The sequence below is a fragment of the Saccopteryx bilineata genome, chromosome 2 (assembly GCF_036850765.1).
Source record: "Saccopteryx bilineata isolate mSacBil1 chromosome 2, mSacBil1_pri_phased_curated, whole genome shotgun sequence".
NCBI lineage: Eukaryota > Metazoa > Chordata > Mammalia > Chiroptera > Emballonuridae > Saccopteryx > Saccopteryx bilineata.
This window is the reverse complement of record NC_089491.1, coordinates 360,319,719-360,342,711: the sequence shown is the minus strand read 5'-3', so window position 1 is coordinate 360,342,711 and position 22,993 is coordinate 360,319,719. Positions and strand designations below refer to the sequence as shown.

Below are 22,993 nucleotides of genomic sequence, written 5' to 3'. Positions count from 1 at the left end.
GCAGTACGCCTTAGCTAAGAGTCCACTTAGCACTCAGATCTTGGTTTCTGAATGTCATTTTACACTAAAAGGAAAGGAATCAGGGCTCCTGGGAGGATAGTTTATTTCAAGCTTGGAAATTACAAGACGAGCCTGAAATACCTTACTGTGCCAGAAAGTAAGCAAGTGCTCGAGGGGAGATAGGGCCGTGTCCAAAGGACAGAGAAACAGCTTGCAGGGCCTTACACTCACCAAACCTGAGACAATTTTAAAAAATCAAAGTAAAGATAGTAATAGATTGCAACCTATTGAATCAGATAGGAATTCCTAAGTCCATACTAAATAAATGAATATATGGATGAAACAAAAAGCTATTTCTTGTAATAGAATGCCATTTAACAAATGTAGAAGGAATAATGGAATTAGAGTATCACCATTTGGTGACTATCAGTGATAATTCAGGAAACATCAATAGGTGCTATATAGCTTCCTGTAACTGCTGTGACAAATTACCACAAACTTGGAGGTTTAAATCAACAGAAATTCATTCTCCCTGGAGGTCAGAAGTAGAAATTAGTTTTACTGGGCTGAAATCACAGTGTCGACGGGGCCGCACTCTCTGGAAGCTCTGTGGGAGAGGCCATTCTTTGCCTTTCCAGCTCGTGGTGGTTGCTAGCTTTGTCTTATGGCTGTATCGCCCCATTCTTTGTGGTCCCTTTGCCTCCTGCCTGTGTCAGTTCTGCTTCTGCCTCCCTCTTATAAAGAATATATGTGATTGCTTTTAGGGTTCATCAGTGATCCAGGATAATCTCACCATTTAAATCCTTAACTTAATCATACCTGCAAAGCCTTTTCTTTGCCATATAAGGTAGCAGTCACAAGTCCCAGGGTTTAGGAGGTGGCTGGCTATCTTTTGTGTGGTTGATCATTCAGCCTACTACAGATGCTGAAACATTAGGTGAAAGTCTGGTGAAGAACAAGTTATATAGGGTTAAAGTATATTCTTCCCCACAGCATAATTATGAATTATAAAAGGAAAAGTGGTAACTTTACAGTGGGGAAACCTAGCAAGACAGCACCTTATTCCAATGATTAATGTTAACATTACCAGTAGCGGGACAAATAGGAATTGTGTATTACCTGATAGGATGCAGTGAGATGAACACAGCTTCAACACTAATATTCTTACCAAAGATGCATATTCTGTATTCAATCCTGAGGAAACCTCAAGTAAATTGAGGAACATTCTACAAAATAGTCTCTGATCTACAAAATATCAAGCATGAAAAGAAAAGACTGAACCCTGGCCAGGTGGATCAGTGGATAGAGTGTCGTCCTGGTGTGCCGAGGTCATGGGTTCAGTCCCCAGTCAGGGCACATAGAAGACCAATGAGTGTACAACTAAAAATGGAACTAAATAGAACAACAGTTGATGCTTCTCTCTCTCACCCACTACCCCTCTCTCACAAATACTTTTTCTCTCTCAAATCAATGGGAAAAGCATCTTGTTAAGTTAAAAAAAGAAAAAAAGGCTGCCTGACCAGGTAGTGGTGCAGTGGATAGTCTCAGACTGGGACACAGGACCCAGTTTCGAAACCCTGAGGTTGCCAGCTTGAGCATAGGCTCCTCTGACAGGCTCACCAGCTTGAGCGCAGGGTCACTGGCTTGAGCGTGGGATCATAGACATAACCCCATGGTCGCTGGCTTGAGCCAAAGGTTGATAGCTTGAAGCCCAAGGTTGCTGGCTTGACCCCAAGGTCGCTGACTTGAGCAGCGGGTCACTGGCTCAGCTGTGGCCCCCTGGTCAAGGGACATATGAGAAAGCAATCAATGAACAACTAAGCCACAATGAAGGACTGATGCTTCTCATCTCTCTCCCTGTTTATTTGTCCCTGTCTGTCCCTCTCTCTGTCTCTGTCACCAAAAAAAAAAAAAAAAAAGAAAGAAAATGAAAAGGCTGAGAAATTGTTCCAGATTGAAGGAGTCTAAAAAAATATAATGAAATATAATGAGTAATCCTGGACTGGATCCTTTTGCTATTAAGGATATCACTGAGACAATTTAAACTTTAATGGGTTCTCTGTATTAGATGAAAAAATTATTATTTTTTTAAAGTGAGGTGGGGGGACAGACAGGGATAGATAGGAAGGGTGAGAGGTGAGAGGCATCAATTTTTCATTGTGGCACGCTAGCTGTTCATTGATTGCATTCTCATATGTGCCTTGATGGGATGGGGGCCTACAGCAGAGCGAGTGACCCCTTGCTCAAGCCAGCGACCTTGGGCTCAAGCTGGTGAGCCTTGCTCAAACCAGATGAGCCTGCTCTCAAGCCGGCAACCTCGGGGATTTGAATCTGCGTCCTCTGGGTCCAGTCCGATGCTCCATCCACTGCACCACTGCCTCGTCAGGCTTATTTTTTTCTTTTTGATTAAACTTTTCTGTTATTCCCAGTTGCTGTTTCATTTGAATTCCAGCTTTTATTTATGTTTTGGATAACTCTGTGCTCCATGCATGTCTTCAGTTTGCTTTAGTCTTTTTTTCTACTACATGCATTGGATAACCTAAAGATTTTCCAACATAATAGTAGTTCAATTTTTAGCTTTCTCTATTCTGTTCCTTGATGTTTATAATTTAAATATTAGACATATAATGGTATTACTTTTGTTCTGAGTTATTTTCTTAGTTTTTTAAGCTCCACTTTTTCTCTCAATCTTTTGTTTTATCTCACCTTTTTTTAATTGACTTATTAGTCTTATATATATATTTTTTGCATACCACTCTTGAGAAGCATTATTTCTTTTCTTGGCTCATGTTCTAGGCTGGCCTCTTTCATTGTCTGTCTCCCATGTTCCTTCCATTTTTATACATTGTGATGTGTTGCATTTTTTATCTTGTTTATGGTTAATATGGACAATTCTGTCCAGCCTTTGCTCTGACATATCTAGGTTTGGTATATCTCCTTGCAACCTTCTCCCTTGGGACCTCTTATCTTTGACTCCAGGCTACTTTTGAGTGCTTTAGTGTGCTCTCTATCCACTTCACTGTCCTCTAGGGCAGTGGTCCCCAACCTTTTTGTGGCCACGAACCGGTTTATTGTCAGAAAATATTTTCACGGACCGGCCTTTAGGGTGGGACGGATAAATTTATCACATGACTGAGACAAGTGTCAAGAGTGAGTCTTAGATGATGTAACAGAGGGAATCTGGTCATTTTTTTAAAATAAAACATCGTTCAGACTTAAATATAAATAAAACAGAAATAATGTAAGTTATTTATTCTTTCTCTGCGGACCGGTACCAAATGGCCCACGGACTGGTACCGGTCTGTGGCCTGGGGGTTGGGGACCACTGCTCATGGTTGTGGGAGAGGGTGGAGAGCTTTGCTGGAGTTGAGTACAAAAACTTGAGGCTTCATTTTCTCCCGTTAGGGATAGAATTCTCCCAGGGCTTTGCCTTATTCTACCACCCCCGCATGGTGGTGTGCCTTGTATTCTTTCCTACCTGTGCTGGGAACCTATATGTGTACATCCTAGTTTATTTACTCCTTGCCTTTTTGATGATCATTTAGGTTTATTCCACACATGGCCTTAGCAATCATTATTGTATATCATGTGCTCATGCTGTTATCTCTGAGAGTACTAGAATTAGTATTGTGGGACCCAATAACATCTATTGTAGAAAGAATAACAATGAACATACTCATGAGTGTTGTGTAGGAGTTTCATTTCTGAATAGGAAATCAATAGACACAAAAGTGGTGTGGTGGCTGCCTGAGTGAGGGCTGTGGAGCAGCACCCGTGGGGCGGGTGTCCCTGCTGTGAGAAGCCCTGCCTGGGTAGGCTCCATGCCTTCCCTCTCCTTTTCTCCCTCCAGCTTCTCAGTTCCCTCCCCTGAAATACTGGCACCATGTCCAGAGCCTGGACACCCCAACCCACGCTGAACAAGAGGGATATGGAGCAAGATGGATTAGAAGATTTGCTTTCTCAACTCAGGACTGCAACCTCTGTTTAGTGAAATGGACGTATCAACAAGTGAAAGGGACTCCAAAGAAACTGGGCAAAACTAAATAAGATCTGTGCCAAAAAAAAAAAAAAATCTAAGTAAAATCACATTCTTCACAGCTTTATAGATATTAATAACGCACCTTACTGGGTCTTACGCAACAGAACATTTTTGTGTGGTATTATAGTGCCAGTTAAGTTGTGGCATTATTTCAAGACCCATCATTCCGAGTTTAAAGAAAAAGGAATTGAATATTTTAACTGGACACACCATGAACTCTGTTGAAGCTTTTCAACCTAGAAATGAGAAAGTCACTGAAGCCTCTTACAGGATACTCCACTTGCCTTGGCTGAGAAACTGCACCCAATAACAGAGAGGCCAGGGAAGTCTTGAGCAGCTCACATCCCTGAATGCCCAGTGGATGGGAAGTTAGTAAAATTCAAAGCAGTGCCATTTCATGTTACCATGCCTCATTGAATTAAAGATTTGGCTGCGAAAATGAAGACTGAGTTAATATACATATTTTGTTTATAGATTTAACTTTCACCTTACAAATGAGCATATGTCTAGAATGGCTTAACTTATATCGGCATCAGCTACATTTCAAAAAAATATTTTTGTCAGAGTGCTCAGCAGCAGACAATACAGAAAGGACTGAATAACTTCTTTGGCTCTGGTGGTTTATCCTGAAACAAGTTTGTTTCCATTTGCTCTGTTGGTGCAGCAGCAATGACAGAACTGCTGGCATGTGACAAGTCAAGGCAGTGACACTAAACTGCTGAGGGTTGGAATCATGGGCTTTGTTCCTGCTACACACTTGGGTTTTTAAAAAGGCCATTTTCACTTAATGTATTGGGTAAAGCACTGAAAATGACTCATTTTTATTAAATCTCAATCCTCTAGCAAATGTTTCTTTACTATTCTGAGTGAGAAATGCAGAGTGCCCATGGAGCGCTGCTGCTGTGTACTATACTGCAGTGACTGGCTTGAGAAAAGGCACTTGTGTGTTGGAACTGAACCAACTGTGTGGGTCGTCATTTTTATTTGAAAGAGCAACTGGTGGACAAATTATAGTTATTCGTACTTGAGTATTTGGCGGACATTTTCTTGAAATTGAACAAAGTGAGTTTGTCACCGTTGTGATAAAATTTAACTTTTCAAGTGAAAAATAAGAATTGTGGAATTTTGTTTTTGTCAAAAACTTTTTTATGAGATTGGTGGTAAAATTAATGGAATGTGATTTTTTTTTTTTAATGTTTTGTAAAATGCCAGCACTGTATTTGGAAATTCTGCATGAGTCAGTGAAGGGGTATTTCCGCATTGCCAGTAGAAGCCATTCAGAATGCAAGATGACCAGTGGATTTTAATGTGAAAGTATGCAAAAGGTTCATTGATAAAATTTCAGATTTCACGTTGCAACTAGCCTTTAAAAACCACCACTTGTTGAGAAAACAATTTGCAGCATCTGAAAGGCCATTAAACTCTATTTTCCAACTACAGGTCTATGTGAAGTAAAATTTTTTTTATATGTCTTTGAACCTAAGCAACATATCGAAACACATTGAGTGCAGAAACAGATATGAGAATTCAGCTCTCTTCCATTAATCCAGACATTAAAGAGATACAGAAGAATGTAAAACAGTTAAAACAGTGCAACTCTTATAAATTTCATTTTGTTTTAGATAGTATAGTTTCTTCATTAAGGTTATTTGTGTAAACATGTAATAGATTTGTTATTTTCAATGAATTAATAAAAATATTTTTCTAAATTAAAAGAATATGTTTCCCCGTAACCTTGTCAACATATTAGGTATTACTAATTTTCTAATATATTGCTAATCTTTTTTTTTAGAGGAAGGGAGGCAGAGACACACTCTCGCATGCGCCCCAACAGGGATCCACCCTGCACGCCCACTAGGGGGCGATGCTCTGCCCATCTGGGGCATTATTCTGTTGTACAGCAACTAAGCTCTTATCACCTAAGGTGGAGGCCATGTAGCCATCCTCAGGACCCAGGACCAACTTGTTCCAATCAAGCAGGAGAGAAAGAGAGAGAGAGAGAGAGAGAAGCACATGGGCACTTCTCCTCTGTTCCCTGACCGGTAATTGAACCCAGAACATCCATATGCCAGGCCAATGCTCTACCACTGAGCCAACTGGCCAGGGCCTTGCTAATTATTTTTTTATTGTAAATTTTTATTAATGAGATCAAGCATCTTTTCATATATTTATTGACTATTTGTAGTTCTTTGAATAGCCTTTTTTTTTTTTAATTAAGTAAGAGGTGGGGAGGCAGAGAGACAGATTCCCACAAGCGCCCCAACCGGGATCCACCAGCAAGTCCCCTACAGGGTTATGTTTACTCTGCCCATCTGGGGCCACTGCTCCATTGCTTGTCAGCTGAGCTATTTCTGCGCCTGTGGTGAGGCCATGGAACCATCCTCAGCACCCATCGACCCATGGCTGCAGGAGGAGGAGGAGGAGAGAGAGAGAAGGGGGAGAGGTTGTCCCAGTAGAGCCCAAGCTCTACGATCAGGTGTCCCTGATTTGACTTCCCCGTGCAGTGGGACACTCCTGCTTATCAGCAGGCTGGCAGCCTCTTCGGGAGTACTCTTGAGGCGGCTATGAGGATGCTACTAATTAGTGCTGACACTAACTGCCACTGGAGGAAAAGCATGAGACCGACATACAAGTTAGTTGCAAGAATCACACAGGCAATTTATTACTCACAAATCCTTTTGGCGTTCCTGGGTACAGCTTAAGGAGGCCCCATCAACGTGCTCCTCTCGGCTATCTTTGGTCAGAGCTCAGAGTGGCATGGAAACAGTTCAGGTTCACGTTGGAGTCTGGGAGACTACCACAGCATGGGCCCCTCAGCTTTAGTACCTTTTCTGGCCAACGCCTTCTAACAGGTATCAGTCTACAGCAGCGGTTCTCAACCTGTGGGGTCGCTTAAAGCCATCAGAAAATATATAATGCATATCAGGTGTTTACATTCCAAATCATAACTGTAGCAAAATTACAGTTATGAAGTAGCCACCAAAATTATTTTTTGGTTTGGGGTCACCGCAACATAAGGAACTGTATTGCGGGGTCACAGCACTGGAAAGATTGAGAACCACTGATCTACAGGATTATCACCTCAAACCACCTTTTGGGGAGTTCCTTGCAGGGAACCCCTTTTATGTTAATCTACTGAAATGTTATATCAAACTATTTTTTAAGATGTTCTTATTTACGTTAACTTACAACGTAAGTTACTTCTTATCTAGGTATAACTTCAGGTTACTTCTTATCTAGGTATAACTTCACACACACACTAACTGGGCCCTGCTTGAAAGTCAGAGTCTGTTTATCACATCTGCACACACTATATTAATTCCTATCCAGATGGCATAACTTTATTTTAATTTTAATATATCTTAATTACTTGTATATATCTTCCATATTTTTTTTATATTTCTATATATTTAATTACTATAACATTATATTACTACAACAGGGGTGGAGAAGCAGATGGTCACTTCTTCTGTGTGCCCTGACTGGGTATTGAACCTGGGACATCCACATACTGAGCTGATGTTCTACTGATGAGCCTACCAGCCAGGGCCTGAATAACTTTTTTTAAAATTGATTTTAGAGAGAGAGGAAGGAAGGGAGAGAGTGAGAGAAACATTGATTTGTTCCACTTATTTATGCATTCATTAGTTGATTCTTGTATGTGCCCTGACCACATACACAACTTTGGTGTATCCGGATGATGTTCTAACCAACTGAGCTACTTGGCCAGGGCTGAAAAGCTTTTTTTCTTTTATAAATAGCTTTTTATTATATACTTTGTCCCTGTTTTTTTGTGGAGGGGGAAGTCGTTTTTGTTTCTTTTCTTTCTTTTTTTACAGGGACACAGAGTCAGAGAGATGGGGACAGACAGACAGGAACAGAGAAAGATGAGAAACATCAATCATCAGTTTTTCGTTTTGACACCTTAGTTGTTCATTGATTGCTTTCTCATATGTGTCTTGACTGTGAGGCTACAGCAGACCGAGTAACCCCTTGCTCAAGCCAACAACCTTGGGTCCAAGCTAGTGAGCTTTGCTCAAACCAAATGAGCCTGTGCTCAAGCTGGCAACCTTGGGGGTCTCAAACCTGGGTCCTCCGCATCCCAGTCCGACACTCTATCCACTGTGCCACCACCTGGTAAGGCCAGTATCCCAGATTTAATTTTAATTTTTTTTTTTATTCATTTTTAGAGAGGAGAGAGACAGAGGGAGAGAGAGGAGAGAGAGAGAGACAGAGAGAGAGAAGAAGGGAGGAGCTGGAAGCATCAACTCCCTTATGTGCCTTGACCAGGCAAGCCCAGGGTTTTGAACCGGCGACCTCAGCATTTCCAGGTCGATGCTTTATCCACTGCGCCACCACAGGTCAGGCCAGTATCCCAGATTTAAAAAGACCCCCCGCCCTTGCCTGACCAGGCACATATGAGAAAGCAATCAACAACTAAGGTGCCACAACAAAAAATTGATGCTTCTCATCTCTCTTCATTCCTGTCTGTCTGTCCCTATCTATCCCTCTCTCTGACTCTCTCTGTCTGTCATAAATAAATAAATCTGGGATACTGATTCTTTATTAGCTGTTTCAAATATTTTACCCCACTTTATCATAGTCTATGGTATGGAATTAAATAGTTCATCTGCAGTTTATTTTCATGTAGGTATGAAGGAGGAATTTAGTTTAATTTTTTCCAAATGGATAATACATATCATGGAGGGCCTATAGGCCCCAGTAAAGAATTTAGGTTTTATTCTGAGTGTGATTGAAAGCTGTGGGGTTTTGAGCTGGGTGGTAGTGGTATGATCTAAGTTAAAAAGTTTCTAAAATATTGTTTTGATAGTTATGTGGAGAATGGTTGGTGGCAGAAGTAGATATAGAGAGACTGGTATTTCATTTATCTAATTTGTTCTGAGTGTGTCATCTTTTCCATTGATCTGTTTGTCTATTCTGTGTCAGTGCCATAAAGGTTTTATGTCCTTTTTTTCTCTTTTTTGGTACTAGGTTTATCGAGGTATAATTGACATATAATACACTCATCCATTTAAAGTATAAAAAAGTTTTTAGTATGTTTACTTATGCAGCCATTATCACATTTAATATTTCATCCCCCCACCCAAAAAAAATATTTCATCCCCCCCCCCCCCAGGTAAACCCTGAACCCTCTAGCTATCATCCAGATTCCCCATTCTCCCAGTCCGCAACAGTCACTAATCTACTTTCTGTCGTATAGATTTTATTATCCTGGGCATTTCATATCAGTGAAATCATATAACGTGGTCTGTTGAGACTAGCCTCTACTCACTTAGCATAATGTTTTCAAGGTTCATCTATGTTGTAACATGTTTTTCATTCCTTTTTTATGGCCACATGATATTCCATTGTATGGATATGTCCCATTTTGTTTATGCATTTGTTTGGACATTGGGTTGTTTCCACATTTTTGCTATTAGGAATACTATTAGAGACATTTTCGCCTGACCAGGTGGTTGCGTGAGTGGATAGAGCTTTGGCCTACGATGCAGAGGACCCAGGTTTGAAAACCCGAGGTCACTGGCTTGAGTACAGGCTCATCCAGCTTGAGCATGGGGTTGCTGGCTTGAGCATGAGATCATAGATATGACCCCAGGTTACTGGCTTGAGCGCAAGGTCACTGACTCAGCTGGAGCCCCTCAGTCAAGGCACATATGAGAAAGCAATCAATGAACAACTAAAGTGCTGCAACAAAGAATTGATGCTTCTCATCTCTTTCCCTTCCTGTCTGTTCCTGTCTGTCTCACTCTCTCTCTTTCTCTCACTAAAAAAAGATTATAGACATTTTTATACAATTTTTTGTATAATCTGTCTTACCTAGCAGTAGAATTGTGTTGCAACTGGTAATTTTATGATTAATTTTTTGAGGGCCCACCAGACTGTCTTCCAAAGAGTCTACATCAATTTACATTCCTACTAGCAATGCATGAGTTGTTCTAGTTTCTCCTCTCCTCACCAAAACAGATAATTATATTTTATTTGCCATAATGTTTTCAGTTAAAGTGTCATCTGTAGAATATTTTAATAACTTATAGATGATGTCTTCCTTTACTCCCCCCCTCAATTTTCTTAGCAGTTCCATGTTTATTCTTCCATATGAATTCTAGAGTTAGTAAAAAAAGACAGAGTTGCATTAAATTTACATAGGTTTTTTTTAAATTTTTTATTTACTTTTTTAGATTTTATTTATTCATTTTTATTAAAGAGAGAGAGGGGAGAGAGAGAGAGAGATGGAGAGATAGAGAACAGGGGGAGGAGCAGGAAGCATCAACTCCCATATGTGCCTTGACCAGGCAAGCCCAGGGTTTTGAACCAGCGACCTCAGCATTCCAGGTCGACGCTTTATCCACTGCGCCACCACAGGTCAGGCCAAATTTATATAGTTTTTGATAGTCTTTTTATTCAAGAATGTGGTATATGATTCCCATATGTTCCATTAGGTAGCTTCAAATTATCACCTGATATTCAGTCTTGTTTTGTCTTATTCCTTTCACATTTATTCCTCTCTATAATTTTGAAGCAAATTTCACACATATTACTCTATAAATATATTAGTATAAATCTTTGAAACACAACAGGTTTTTTTAAAAACAAACAATTTTCATCCTTGGTTAGGTGGCTCAGTTGGTTAGAGTGTCGTTGCAATACGACAAGGCTGCGAGTTCAATACCTGGTCAGGACTCATACAAGCATCAAGCAATGAATGCATAAATAACCAGAACAGATCTATGTTTCTTTTTCTCTCTCACTCTAAAATCAGGAAATAAAATTTAAAACACAGAAACTGATCTAAACTAACAATTAAGGGAGTGTCTCTTGAAGAAGTAATATTTGAGATGAAAGCCAAAAAATAAGGATTAGATGATGCAGAATAAGAGAAGGTCATCCCAATCAGAGCGGCATACACGAGGCCCTGTATCTGGAGAGCAGAGATCCTTGGGGAACTGGTGTGTGATGAGCTGGGGAGACATTAGCCAGGCAGGCCATACAGAGCCTGTAGGCTATGCGAAGGGGTTTTATTTTTTGGTCTTTGGCCCTTGGGAAGTAATTGCAGGGTTTTAATTTTAATCACAGTTAAAATTAGGTAAAAAAAAAATCTATGTATTTATATTTTTAGATACTAATTACATCTAAAGTTTTGTTTTTTCTATTACAATTATATTTGATAATATATTTAAAAACTCTATGGTCATATTGGTGTTCACCAGGGAAGATAATTTAGATAAGTGTTATGTTTCTGAAAACAGATCATCTCTTACTGTGCTACATGGTCTTGTATTTAATAATCTAAATTCTTACCATGTCATTTGCTCCTTGAAGATATGGTATGTAGTAAGGACATTGCATTTTAATTAAGGAACTAGATGGGAAATAAAAATCCTGCAATCATAGAAGGCCTTGATAATGATACAGTGAAAGATTAAGGGAAATATTTATGTAGGAATTGCTATCATATATTTCTCGAGTAATTCAGTAATGAAAACCAGCTGACAAAGGGAAATAGTTCTATCAAAATGATTATTGGGGGAAAGCTTTTTAAGTAGCTTGTCATTTGAAGGGCTTCAGAATTTATTTTTTTCTAACTTGTTTCTATTTCTTTGACTTTGTAGGAGAGTAGTTATTTTGATGGAGTTAGACGTTTTGAAATCAGCTGAAGCTGTTGGACTAAAGATTGGCAATCCAGTGCCCTATAATGAAGGTAAAGTGCTTGTAGCACTCAAATGAATACCTCTTTATAGTTCGTGAATTCTGCCTCTTAGATTTAGTTTGGTTTGGTAGTCCTAATAAAACTGGTGATTTGGGGGTCTAGGAACCGAGTCCTCCTTTCAGTTTTGTTTTTTTTCAGAACTGAAGAAATGATGGTTAGATGCCACAAAGGAAAAACCTCTGCTTTTTCTCTTTACTCAACACTCAGACTTCTGGCATTTCTGTGACTTACATGATGTAGGGAGGGTTTTCACACACTAAACAGTTCTCAGATTCTCTGTAGACACCTGCTGAGAGTCCTATAGTTCAGTTCAGTTCTGACACTGCCTGCAGGACTTGGCATCAGACCCCCCAGGCTAAGGGCTCCATCCCGCAGAGCTGCTTACCCCAAAATATTTTTTTATTATTTTTTCTGAAGTGAGAAGCAGGGAGACAGAGAGACAGACTCCCACATGCGCCCAACTGGGATCCACCCGGCATGCCCACCAGGGGGCGATGCTCTGCTCCTCTGGGGCATTGCTCCATACCAGCCAGAGCCATTCTAGCACCTGAGGCTGAGGCCATGGAGCCATCCTCAGCGCCCAGGCCAACTTTGCTCCATTGGAGCCTTGGCTGTGGGAGGGGAAGAGAGAGAGAAAGAGAAAGGAGAGGGGGAAGGGTGGAGAAGCAGATGGGCGCTTCTCCTGCATGTCCTGGCCGGGAATTGAACCTGGGACCTCCACACACAGGGCCAACGCTCTACCACTGAGCCAACCGGCCAGGGCCTCCCCCAAAATATTTACATTGGACAAATTCGAGCTTGAGAGATAGATGACTGATGCTTCCTCTGCTGCTGTTTTCCCAGAATCCTCTCAAGTTATTATCTCTTGATAATGATTTTTATTTTCTTGTGAAAATATATAGGAAAACAATTAAATTATAAAAATTTATTTACTTTACACAAGGGAGACAATAATTGTTCTAGAAGAAGGCAAAGAATCTTCAATTATTGGCCACACTAAAGGAGAAAGCTTGTCCGCTTTGCCACCGAGTCAAATAAAAACACGTGAAGTATGGTGCCTGTCCTGGCCGCCTTCGTGGGGAGGGGTGGAGTAAATGCCAGGTTCTTGCTATGGGTAGCTAAGGGCCCCTGGGGGAGCTTTGGGGGATCTGGGGGCTTTTGGGGATCAGGGGAGGTAGTCGTGCCAGTGAAAGCCGGAAAATTCCAGGTGACAGGCTCACACGTGGCTGCGGAGAAAGAAGCCAGTGGCTCTGAGCAATGCCGGGACATGTGAGTGGGTGCCCTAAGTCCCCCCATTATCACACGAGAATGAGATCAGAAACTCCATTTGCCTTGTTCACATGTATCTGTTGGTATTTAGACAAAACAAGGGTCTGTGATGCTTCCCTGGTGTGCTCTACCTGCCCCGTGTATGTGAGTGCGGACCACCTGGACCTTCTGCCTTCCCCTGATGGGAGGGAGGATGATGTGCTGGATGTGGCTCCCCTCCTCCGGGAGAACTCGTGGCTGGGCTGCTAGATCATGCTGACACCAGGCTGGAAGGGGCTGAATTCACCCTGCCCAAGACCACCAGCAACTCTGTGTGGACTGCCATATCCCCAAGCCGTGCTGACATAGGCAGCTGACCATCCCAGACACCCATGGCCCTAGGGCCGGGACTGGAGGAATAGCCAACTTTTCAGCCTGGCCCAGAGCATGGACAGGCCCAAGAGGGATGTCAGAAGTGCTGAGAAGGCCAGATGCTTAAGAGAGATCTCATACATGCACCAAGCCTCTAAGAATTTGGTGTAGATAGGGTTAGAATCTAACTGTAGAGTGACATTGAAACCATCTTACGGGGGGAAAAAACCCCAAAAAACACATGAAGAATGAAAAGAAACCACTAAAATTGGTTGCCTAACGGGGGCAGCCATAGGTAGGAACAGTGGGAGGAAACGAGCAGGAGTAAGATTTCTCTAAATATATAATTTTGTAGTTTTAACTTGAAACATATAACTGTATTATCTATTCAACAAGTAATGTTTATTTAAAAAGTTGTCGCGAGGTCCCTGGCTTGAGTGTGGGATCATAGTGTGGTCGCTGACTTGAGCAAGGGGTCACTGGCTCAGCTGGAGCTCCCCAGTCAAGGCACATATGAGAATGTAATCAAATGAACAACTAAGGTGCCACAACGAAGAATTGGTGCTTCTCATCTCCCTTCCTGTCTGTTCCTGTCTGTCCCTGTCTGTCTGTCTCTTTCGCTAAAATAAATAAATAAATAAATAAGCAAGCAGGCAGGCAAGCAAGCTGCCTGGTTGTCTTAATTATATTTAAATTTTTAACAATTATACAAGTTTTAATGAACAAATAAGTACAAAAAAGGCAGGATGCTACACTATCTTGCCTCTTTTTTTTTTTTAAAGATTTTATTTATTGATTTTATAGAGGGGAGGAGTGAGAAGTATCAACTCATAGTTGCTTCACTTTAGTTGTTCACTGCTTGCTTGTTGTATGTGCTTTGACCGGGCAAGCCCAGGGTTTCAAACTGGTGACCTCAGCATTCCAGGTTGACACTTTATCTACTGCACCACCACAGGATAGACTATCTTGCCTCTGTTTTATTCTACTTTTTAAAAATACTCTCAGCCTAAATGGTTATAGTGTTCTCTTGTGTGGCTGCTTTGTAATTTAGCCCTTTTTTGATGGATACTTGAGTTGTTTACACACTGTTAAAATACTACTGCAGTGAATAACTTTATATACATGCAGCTATATGGGCAAAAGGGGTTTGATTGCCAGAAATGAGATTGCTGGATCAGTGGGTAAATGCATCTGTGATAAAAATGTAGGTAGGTAGGTATGGTTGGAGTTCCTTCCACAGAACGATAATCATTTTGTATTCCCACCAGCAGTGCATGAAAAGACTGGCTTTTTCACAGTGTGTGAAGCTCTGTGAACATTAACAGAGTATGAATTTTTACCAATCTGATGGATGAAAATTTGTCTTTGTGTAGTTAAGTTGTATTCTGAGCAAGGTGGGCATCCCTTTAAGCATTTAAGGGCCTTTTATTCTTTGTGAACTGACTATTGTGTTGTTCATTTGGTTTTTTGGTTGTTTGTCTTTTTTTTTTTCAATTTCTAAGTTCTTTAAAAAGTAGGGGGATTGATCCATTTTCTCTAATTTGAGTTACAGAGGTTTTGGGGTTTTTTTTGAAAGAGAGAGACAGGAAGGGAGATGAGAAGCATCAACTGTAATTGTTTCACTTTAGTTGTTCATTGATTGCTTCTCTTACATGCCTTGGTGGGGGCTCAAGCCAGTGACCTTGGGATCATGTCTTTGACCCCATGCTCAAGCTGGTGACCTTGGGGGTTTCGAACCTGGGACCTCAACGTTCCAGGTCAGTGCTCTATCTACTGTGCCACCACGAATCAGGCATGACTTTGAGGTCTTAAGCCATAGTTGGAAAGGTCTTCTTTACTCTACAGTTAAGGCATTCACCCATAGTTTATTCTAGCACTTGTGTGATTTTATTTTTTACATTTAAATTGTCTGTGCAGCTTTTGTCTTACTGTTGTAGTTTCTTGGTTTGTGATGTTTGGGGCTTCGCTTTCACATAATTGGGAATTTGAGTTTTCTCAGTCTCCTAGTTCACTAAAGGAGTCTGTATGTAGGGTATTTGGGTACGGTGTGGGTATGTATTCTCTATGCTGCTCTGTGCTTTAAATTGGAGACAGAAAGCTGGAGCTTATTCAGGTAAAGTGCTAGAGCAGGGGTCCCCAAACTTTTTACACAGGGGGCCAGTTCACTGTCCCTCAGACTATTGGAGAGCCAGACTATAAAAAAAATATGAACAAATCCCTGTGCACATTGCACATATCTTATTTTAAAGTAAAAAAACAAAACGGGAACAAATACAATATTTAAAATAAAGAACAAGTAAATTTAAATCAACAAACTGACCAGTATTTCAATGGGAACTATGCTCCTCTCACTGACCACCAATGAAAGAAGTGCCCCTTCTGGAAGTGCGGTGGGGGCCGGATAAATGGCCTCAGCGGGCTGTAGTTTGGGGACCCCTGTGCTAGAGTATTACATTGGAATGTCACATTTGTTTTGCAATAGTGAAGTTTTGTTAAAATGAGCACATTGGTTCATCTTATTCTCAGCTTTTAGAAAGGAGAGCTGAGACAAAGCAATGCTTAGCATCTCTGAAATCTTTGGATGCTGTAGAGGCGAGGGAGAGATGATGGTGCCCTACTTAATCACCTTTGGCCAGATTTCTAATATTTTTTTATGTTGTACTTCACTGAATGGTTGTTTGGACATTTTGTGTGTCAGGGCAAAAGTATTTGAAATAAAGATAAAGGGTTAAAAGATAAATACTGCTTGGGGTTAGAAAAATGAAACTGTGGGCCTGACCAGGCAGTGGAGCAGTGGATAGAGCATCGGACTGGGACGTGGAGGACTCAGGTTCGAAACCCCGAGGTCACTGGCTTGAGCGTGGGCTCATCCGGCTTGAGTGGAAGTTTACCAGCTTGAGTGAAGGGTCACTGGCTTGAGCGTGGGATCATAGACATGACCCCATGGTTGCTGGCTTGAGCCCAAAAGGTCACTGGCTTGAGCAAGGGGTTACTCGGTCTGCTGTAGTCCCCCAGTCAAGGCACATAAGAGAAGCAGTCAATGAACTATTAAGGAGCCACAACAAAGAATTGAGGCTTCTCATCTCTCTCCCTTCCTGTCCGTCTGTCCCTATCTGTCCCTCTCTTTGACTCTGTCTCTGTCAAAAATAAAAAATAAAATAAAAAAGAAACACAGAACTGTGAGAAAAACTTCTTTGTCTCTGTATCCAGTTCCAGTGGTTCTTCCCTTTCTTCAGGTTCTGTTCAGTGGCAGGAAGATGAGAGATTTTACTGTTCAGGGTATTTGCTATCGAATTTCATTGTGACTGCATCAATAACACATTGTTGCTTAGAAATAGCTTTGTTACAGTGACTACTAATTTACAGGGGTATTTCCCAGAAATGTTTTCTAATTGTCTATTAAACAATTAGAGAGTTTATTATAATTAGTCTTATCAGAGCAAGGAAGCTCTGTTATTAGTGGGTAGAGAACTAAGGTTTGGTTTGTATCCTCCCAGCACCTAACCCAGAATCTGGGGCATATTGAGTGCCAGTTAAATTAATTGACTAAATCCAGCCCTGTATTAGGTAGAGGAATTCCAAAATGTGCCTTGAAATTGGCCTATGGTATTAGTACTATATCAAATAAAGATACTTATAGAATTTTCAAAAAGGTGAAACTTCTAACACAATTCTCGTTTCATACAATACTGGGTTGGATTATTTTAAATCCCCCATACTAACCACTATATATTTTTGTCAGTACGTATATTAGTTCTATGTACCTACATTATCTCTAACCATAATATTTTACTTAAACTTAAGTTTCTTACATGATACTTAGTGGTATTACTCATTATTAGTTGGAATTATTTTCTGCCTATTCTGTCTGTCTTCTTCCAATAGGAAATGAGAACTATTGGTTAGAACTATCTCCTTTATATTCTTTGTAGCTGTTGTTAAGAAAGCACTTGCTGCTGGAAGAAATTGAGTTTTTGTCACTCTGTGTACTCCATCCTATGTTACCTAATTTTTATTAGCTGGTGGGTCACTTACCATTGTAATGATAATAAAAATGATAGGTGTGAGTGCACGTAACTTGAGGAGCTAGAGTCTGCTCTTAAATAGCCCATATCCTATTTTCCTCCTGGGTCAGAGCCAGGGATGTGAAACTTGCATAGAACAAGAAAGAGAGTCTAAGAATTATGACCTTGACCCTTCTGCTGAAATGGTTTGATACGCAGGTGTCACAAAACAGAAGATTCTCAGAAGTTGGGTCTATGCATTTCTACTTTGGGGTATGATTTTAAGTTTTAGAAAGGTTTTTATTTAGCTATAGACTAATTTCTTACAGGTCTTGTGGTCAGCGGCCATGTTGCAGTGCATTACATTGGAGGGCAATTGCTACTATTTAAAATGCACCGGGACTCTTACCATCCATTTAACTTTGAGACTGTCCCTTGTGTCCTGTGCCAGATTTTCAAATGTAGTCCAAAGCAGGAGTTGATGATTGCTCTGATAAGTGGATTAGTCACTTTTCTTAGCTACCAGACATTAGGGTTATTAGTTATATTCTATGTAATTGAAGTTTTGGCTGCCAGAATTGGTTGCTTACAATGAAAAATTAACCACGTAGTGAAGCAAATGGATCTAGTCAGACAAACCCGGGTTTAAGATGATGTTTTGCTTCTTCTCCAGCTGTGTGACTTTGAGCAAGTTACTTGACCCCTGTCCCCCAGTTTTCTTATCTGTTAAATGGGTGTAATAATACTATCTATATCACAAGGTTGAAGATTAAATAGAATATGTCACTTAATCTTGTACCTAGTGCATAGTAAGCACTTAAAAAGTGGTATCTATTATTAATGTCAATTTCATTGAATCTAAGAATCCAATGATTATAAGACTCTACCATTATATTATGTACTACTGAAAGGAAATTATAACATTAATTTTAATTCATGTTAAATGTCAAAAAATATTAATCTTAGAATAAGTAAATTTTGTGTGTGTGTGTGTGTGTGTTAGTTCATTGATTGCTTTAGTTAGTTCACTTTAGTTCATTGATTGCTTTCTCGTATGTGCCTTGACTGGGGGGGCTATAGCAGAGCGAGTGACCCCTTGCTCAAACCAGCGACCCTGTATTCAAACTGGATGAGCCCACGCTCAAGCTGGTGACCTTGGGGTTTCGAACCTGCATCTTCTGTTTCCCAGTCAGAAGCTCTATCCACTGCACCACCACCTGGTCAGGCAGTAGATAATTTGTTTTAAAATTGTGACCTTGGCCAGAGGGCTCAGTTGGTTAGAGCATCGTCCCAAAGCACAGTGTTTATGAGTTTAATCCCCGGTCAGGGCCCATACAGGAACAGATCAATATTTCTGTCTTTCTCTATTCATCTCTCACTAAAATCAATAAATTGAAAATTTTTAAAAATTTGTGGTAAAATACACATAACAAAGTTTATACCTGACCCTTTTTTAAGTGTACAGTTTAGTGGCATTTAAATACATTCACGTTGTTAGGTCACCATCACCACTTCAGAACTCTTTGATCATCCCATACGGAAACTGCACCCATGAAACAGTAACTCCCCATAACCACTATTTTGCCTTCTGTCTCTGAAATTGACTACTGTAGGTACCTCAAAGGTTAATTACATTTAGGTAGAAATTAAAGGTAAGAGATCAGCATGAGCCTGACCTGGTGGTGGCACACTGGATAGAGTGTCAACCTGGGACACTGAAGACCCAGGTTTGAAACCCCAAGGTCGCAGGCTTGAGTATGGGATCATAGACATGACCAACCATGTGGTCACTGTCTTGAGCAAGAGGTCATTGGCTCAGCTGGAGGCCCCCCATTCCCTGATCAAGTCATATAGGAAAAAGCAATCAGTAAACAACTAAGGTGTCACAACTATGAGTTCATGCTTCTCATCTCTCTCCCTTCCTGTCTGTTTGTCCCTCTCTCACAAAAAAAAAAAAAGAGTTAGCATGATGCTATGACCATGTCCTGTGTAACAGGCTGTTTGAAGAGGCAAGCATGGTAATGAGAAAAGGACTTCACAGTTTGTATAGTTGAGACAGTGGAAGAGAGTGAGGAGCGAGGGTGGGGCAGAGCAGGGGTTTGTATATTTTTATGACTGTTTAAGTCTTTTCATTCTTTCAGGTATGTTTTATGAAGCAGGAAAAAATACAATTTTTCCCAACCATTACTCCCTAATGCTGTTTACCAAGCAACTCATGTTTTTCCTGCTGATTTTAAAAAAAGTTCACTGTAGAATTTCAAAATGTTTCTTCACAAGACACATGATCAAAGAAGAGCAATTCTCTCATTCAGTTTCTTTGACACTTTGTAAATTCAGAGATAGTGAAAAAGCTAACGTGAACATAAGAATTCATTTTCAAGAATCTGTGCTCTTCTTTTCCCTATGTAAATAAGGCCTCAATTTTTCTCTCCCTGGGAACTAAAAAAATCAACAATTATGTTTAACCTTTTCAATTTTATGCTATATTAATCTTACTTACTCTAATGGCACAGTTAGCTCTCATTTAGTCGTACCCATTAAGACTAAAACCGGCAGAAGGCAGTGACATCAGAGTGTAATGTGCCTGTTTGAGTTAGAGCCTGGGAAACCCAGAGGGAACAAACCTGGGGGTTGAAGAAGGCAGAGACAGGGTGCAGGAGGGAGCTTTCAGCAGTGATTACCATTTTTGTTCCTAAGGCACGCCAGGACAATCTTTGGAGCTATACTTATGTGTGGCAAGCACTCTTTGTGAGCAGTCCAGGTTAGGTTGACTTGTACTTCTAGTGCCAATTACAAAGGTAAAATCAAATTCTGTGAATCTATTTTTTTTTTCAATTAGGTGTGTTTTGCTACTATTTTTTAACATTTTCGTCTTCATAAACATTTGTAGAAAGGATAAGGGGCAAATAAATACTTTAATGGTATGGGATTTCTTATTTTCTGCTTGAGAGCCATGTTCACTTCCCCTCTTTTCCTTTTAATCTTCATGTTTCCTTGACACACTTGCTTCTGAACTCGGTTCTCATCCCTTCCTGCTGTGACGTTCACTAGCATTTCACTACCTAAGACTCTTTCAACTCTTATTTTCTACCAGCTGTCAGTTGCAAAATAAGGTGGCTTTGTTTGGGAGGAAAAAGGCAGAATCCTTTCTGAATGTCTCCTTTCCTTTGAAGTTGGAGCACTTCAGAGACAATTGAACTGCTTTTAGGTTTTTCTTACCACCCAGCTTTTTCTTCTAATAGTTCCTGCCGTGAACACACAGTTCTGTTGATGACATCGATTTGTTGCTATGGAAATAGTTGTGTTGTCACAGATTCAGCCTGGTGACTTGACTTCAGGTTCATGCAAGAGAACTAGGCAAAGCTTTTGGGGAAAACCTCATTAAAACTGGAAGCTATCAATTATAAGCGGGTAAAAGGTAAATGGAGGCAACCTTTTAAGTACTGAAAACAGCAGTGGACCCCTAGCAAGTTCACAGCATGCTGTTGACTGCCGCAGCATGAATTCTGACCCATGAGAGTCTTCAACAAAATCAGAATTGCATATTTTCTCAGAATATTACTTCTACTTAAGTTTAAATCTTTTTTTTTTTTTTTTGCTTTTTTTTTTGTATTTTTCTGAAGCTGGAAACGGGGAGAGACAGTCAGACAGACTCCCGCGTGCGCCCGACCGGGATCCACCCGGCATGCCCACCAGGGGGCGATGCTCTGCCCCTCCAGAGCATCGCTCTGTTGGGACCAGAGCCACTCTAGCGCCTGGGGCAGAGGCTGAGGAGCCATCCCCAGCGCCTGGGCCACCTTTGCTCCAATGGAGCCTCCGCTGTGGGAGGGGAAGAGAGAGACAGAGAGGAAGGGGAGGGGGAGGGGTGGAGAAGCAGATGGGTGCTTCTCCTGTGTGCCCTGGCCGGGAATCGAACCTGGGACTTCTGCACGCCAGGCCGATGCTCTACCACTGAGCCAACCGGCCAGGGCAAGTTTAAATCTTTTAACCCAAATTATTTCCACCAGAATGGTCTTTCTCTTTTGATCCTCAGGACACGGACAGCAGCAGGTGGTTCCCTCTCCAGTCTCGGCAGCCAGTCCACCAGCCAGCAAGCCCCAGCAGCAGAATGGGGGCTCAGGAGTGGGTAAGGCTGCCACACGAGTGTCCGTGCTCATTATATGTATCAGGCTTTTGAATCAGGTTTTGAAATTTAATCTGGGCCTAACGAGTGTGTTCAGAAGCCAGTCATGACAGTTGCTTAAGTCCAGTTCTTATTGCCAAGTATGTGATTAAAAAAAATGATTAAAGATACTTAATATGCCATTTTTTATTGGAATGATATACTATTTTCTGGTAGTTTCTCACGTCTTAGACCTTACATCCCCTTGACTTAGCTTTTAAAGTCTAGCGTTTCCACTATCTAGGATCTGCTCATTAAATTTGACTTGTCTCTCTCCAAGTTTCCCATTTTGGGCTCTTGAGTATTTATCTTAGCTTAAAGACAGTGTCATTTATATTGAGCATTGATTTGCTTCTCCATCTCATGGATGAGAAGTAGTTTCACCTGATCAGGTGATGGCACAGTGGATAGAGTGTCAGCCTGGTACACTGAGTACCCTGGTTTGAAGCCCTGAGGGTGCCAGCCTGAGCATGGGCTCACTAGCTTGAGTGCGGGGTTGCTGGCTAGAGCTTGGTATCACTGGCTTGAGCATGGGACCATAGACATGACCCCATGGTTGTTGGCTGGAGCCTAAGGTCGCTGCCTTGAGCAAGGTCACTTGCTCTGCTGTAGCCCCTGGTCAAGGCATATATAAGAAAGCAATCAATGAACAACTAAGGTGTCGCAACTATGAGTTGATGCTTCTCATCTCTCTCCCTTCCTGTCTGTGTGTCTGTCTCTTGTCCCTTTCTCACTTGAAAGAAAGAAGAAAAAAAAGGAAGGAAGGAAGGAAGGAAGGAAGGAAGGAAGGAAGGAAGGAAGGAAGGAAGGAAGGAAGGAAGGAAGGGAGGGAGGGAGGGAGGGAGGGAGGAGAGGGAAGGAAGGAGAGGGAAGGAAGGAGAGGGAAGGAAGGAAGGAAGGAGAAGGGAGGCAGGAAGGGAAGGGAGGGAGGGAGGGAGGAAGGAAGGAATTTTTTTTTTAACTTTCTCTGCAGTGGGTCTGCGAGGCTGTAATGGAATCATTTCGTCTCCTCGGCCTTTACTTTAGGAACCACTGCTGAAACTCATGATGGTAGCGTTTGGTTGGATTTATCTTTAGAGAGCCATTGTTCTGTCACAGCTTCACATACACCGCCTCCTGTCCACCTCTCAACGACTAGTTTCTATTTTTCAATGCTGAGATTCTAAAAAAGACAAAGTTATGACGTTAGTAATGTTTCCATAAAACTTTCTAGACATAGGACTTTTTCCCCATTGGTCTTTGATGTTTTTATCTACCTTGCAAAATCTATTCATACTACACAACTCTCAAATTATCTACCGCTGAAGGGAGGTGGTGGAATAGATCACCTAAAATGGTAAATAATCAAATAAGTCACTCCTTCGGCTGAAACACAATTAGTAGTGTGTCATTCTTTTATTCTTTCTTTTTAAGAGAGAGAGAGATGAGAAGCATCAACT

General features: G+C 41.1%; 1 protein-coding gene and 1 pseudogene across 1 annotated transcript in view; both read left to right on the top strand.

Annotated features, from left to right (window-relative positions):
- RPA1 (replication protein A1) overlaps nt 1–22,993 on the top strand; it is a 72,179-nt gene that overhangs the window by 27,864 nt on the left and 21,322 nt on the right. The window contains exons 5-6 of the mRNA XM_066263059.1: nt 11,671–11,759; nt 21,426–21,518. Of these exons, the coding sequence (XP_066119156.1) occupies nt 11,671–11,759; nt 21,426–21,518 (182 nt within the window). The remainder of the gene's footprint in view (nt 1–11,670; nt 11,760–21,425; nt 21,519–22,993) is intronic.
- On the top strand, nt 12,820–13,380 carry LOC136324831 (ferredoxin-2, mitochondrial-like; annotated as a pseudogene).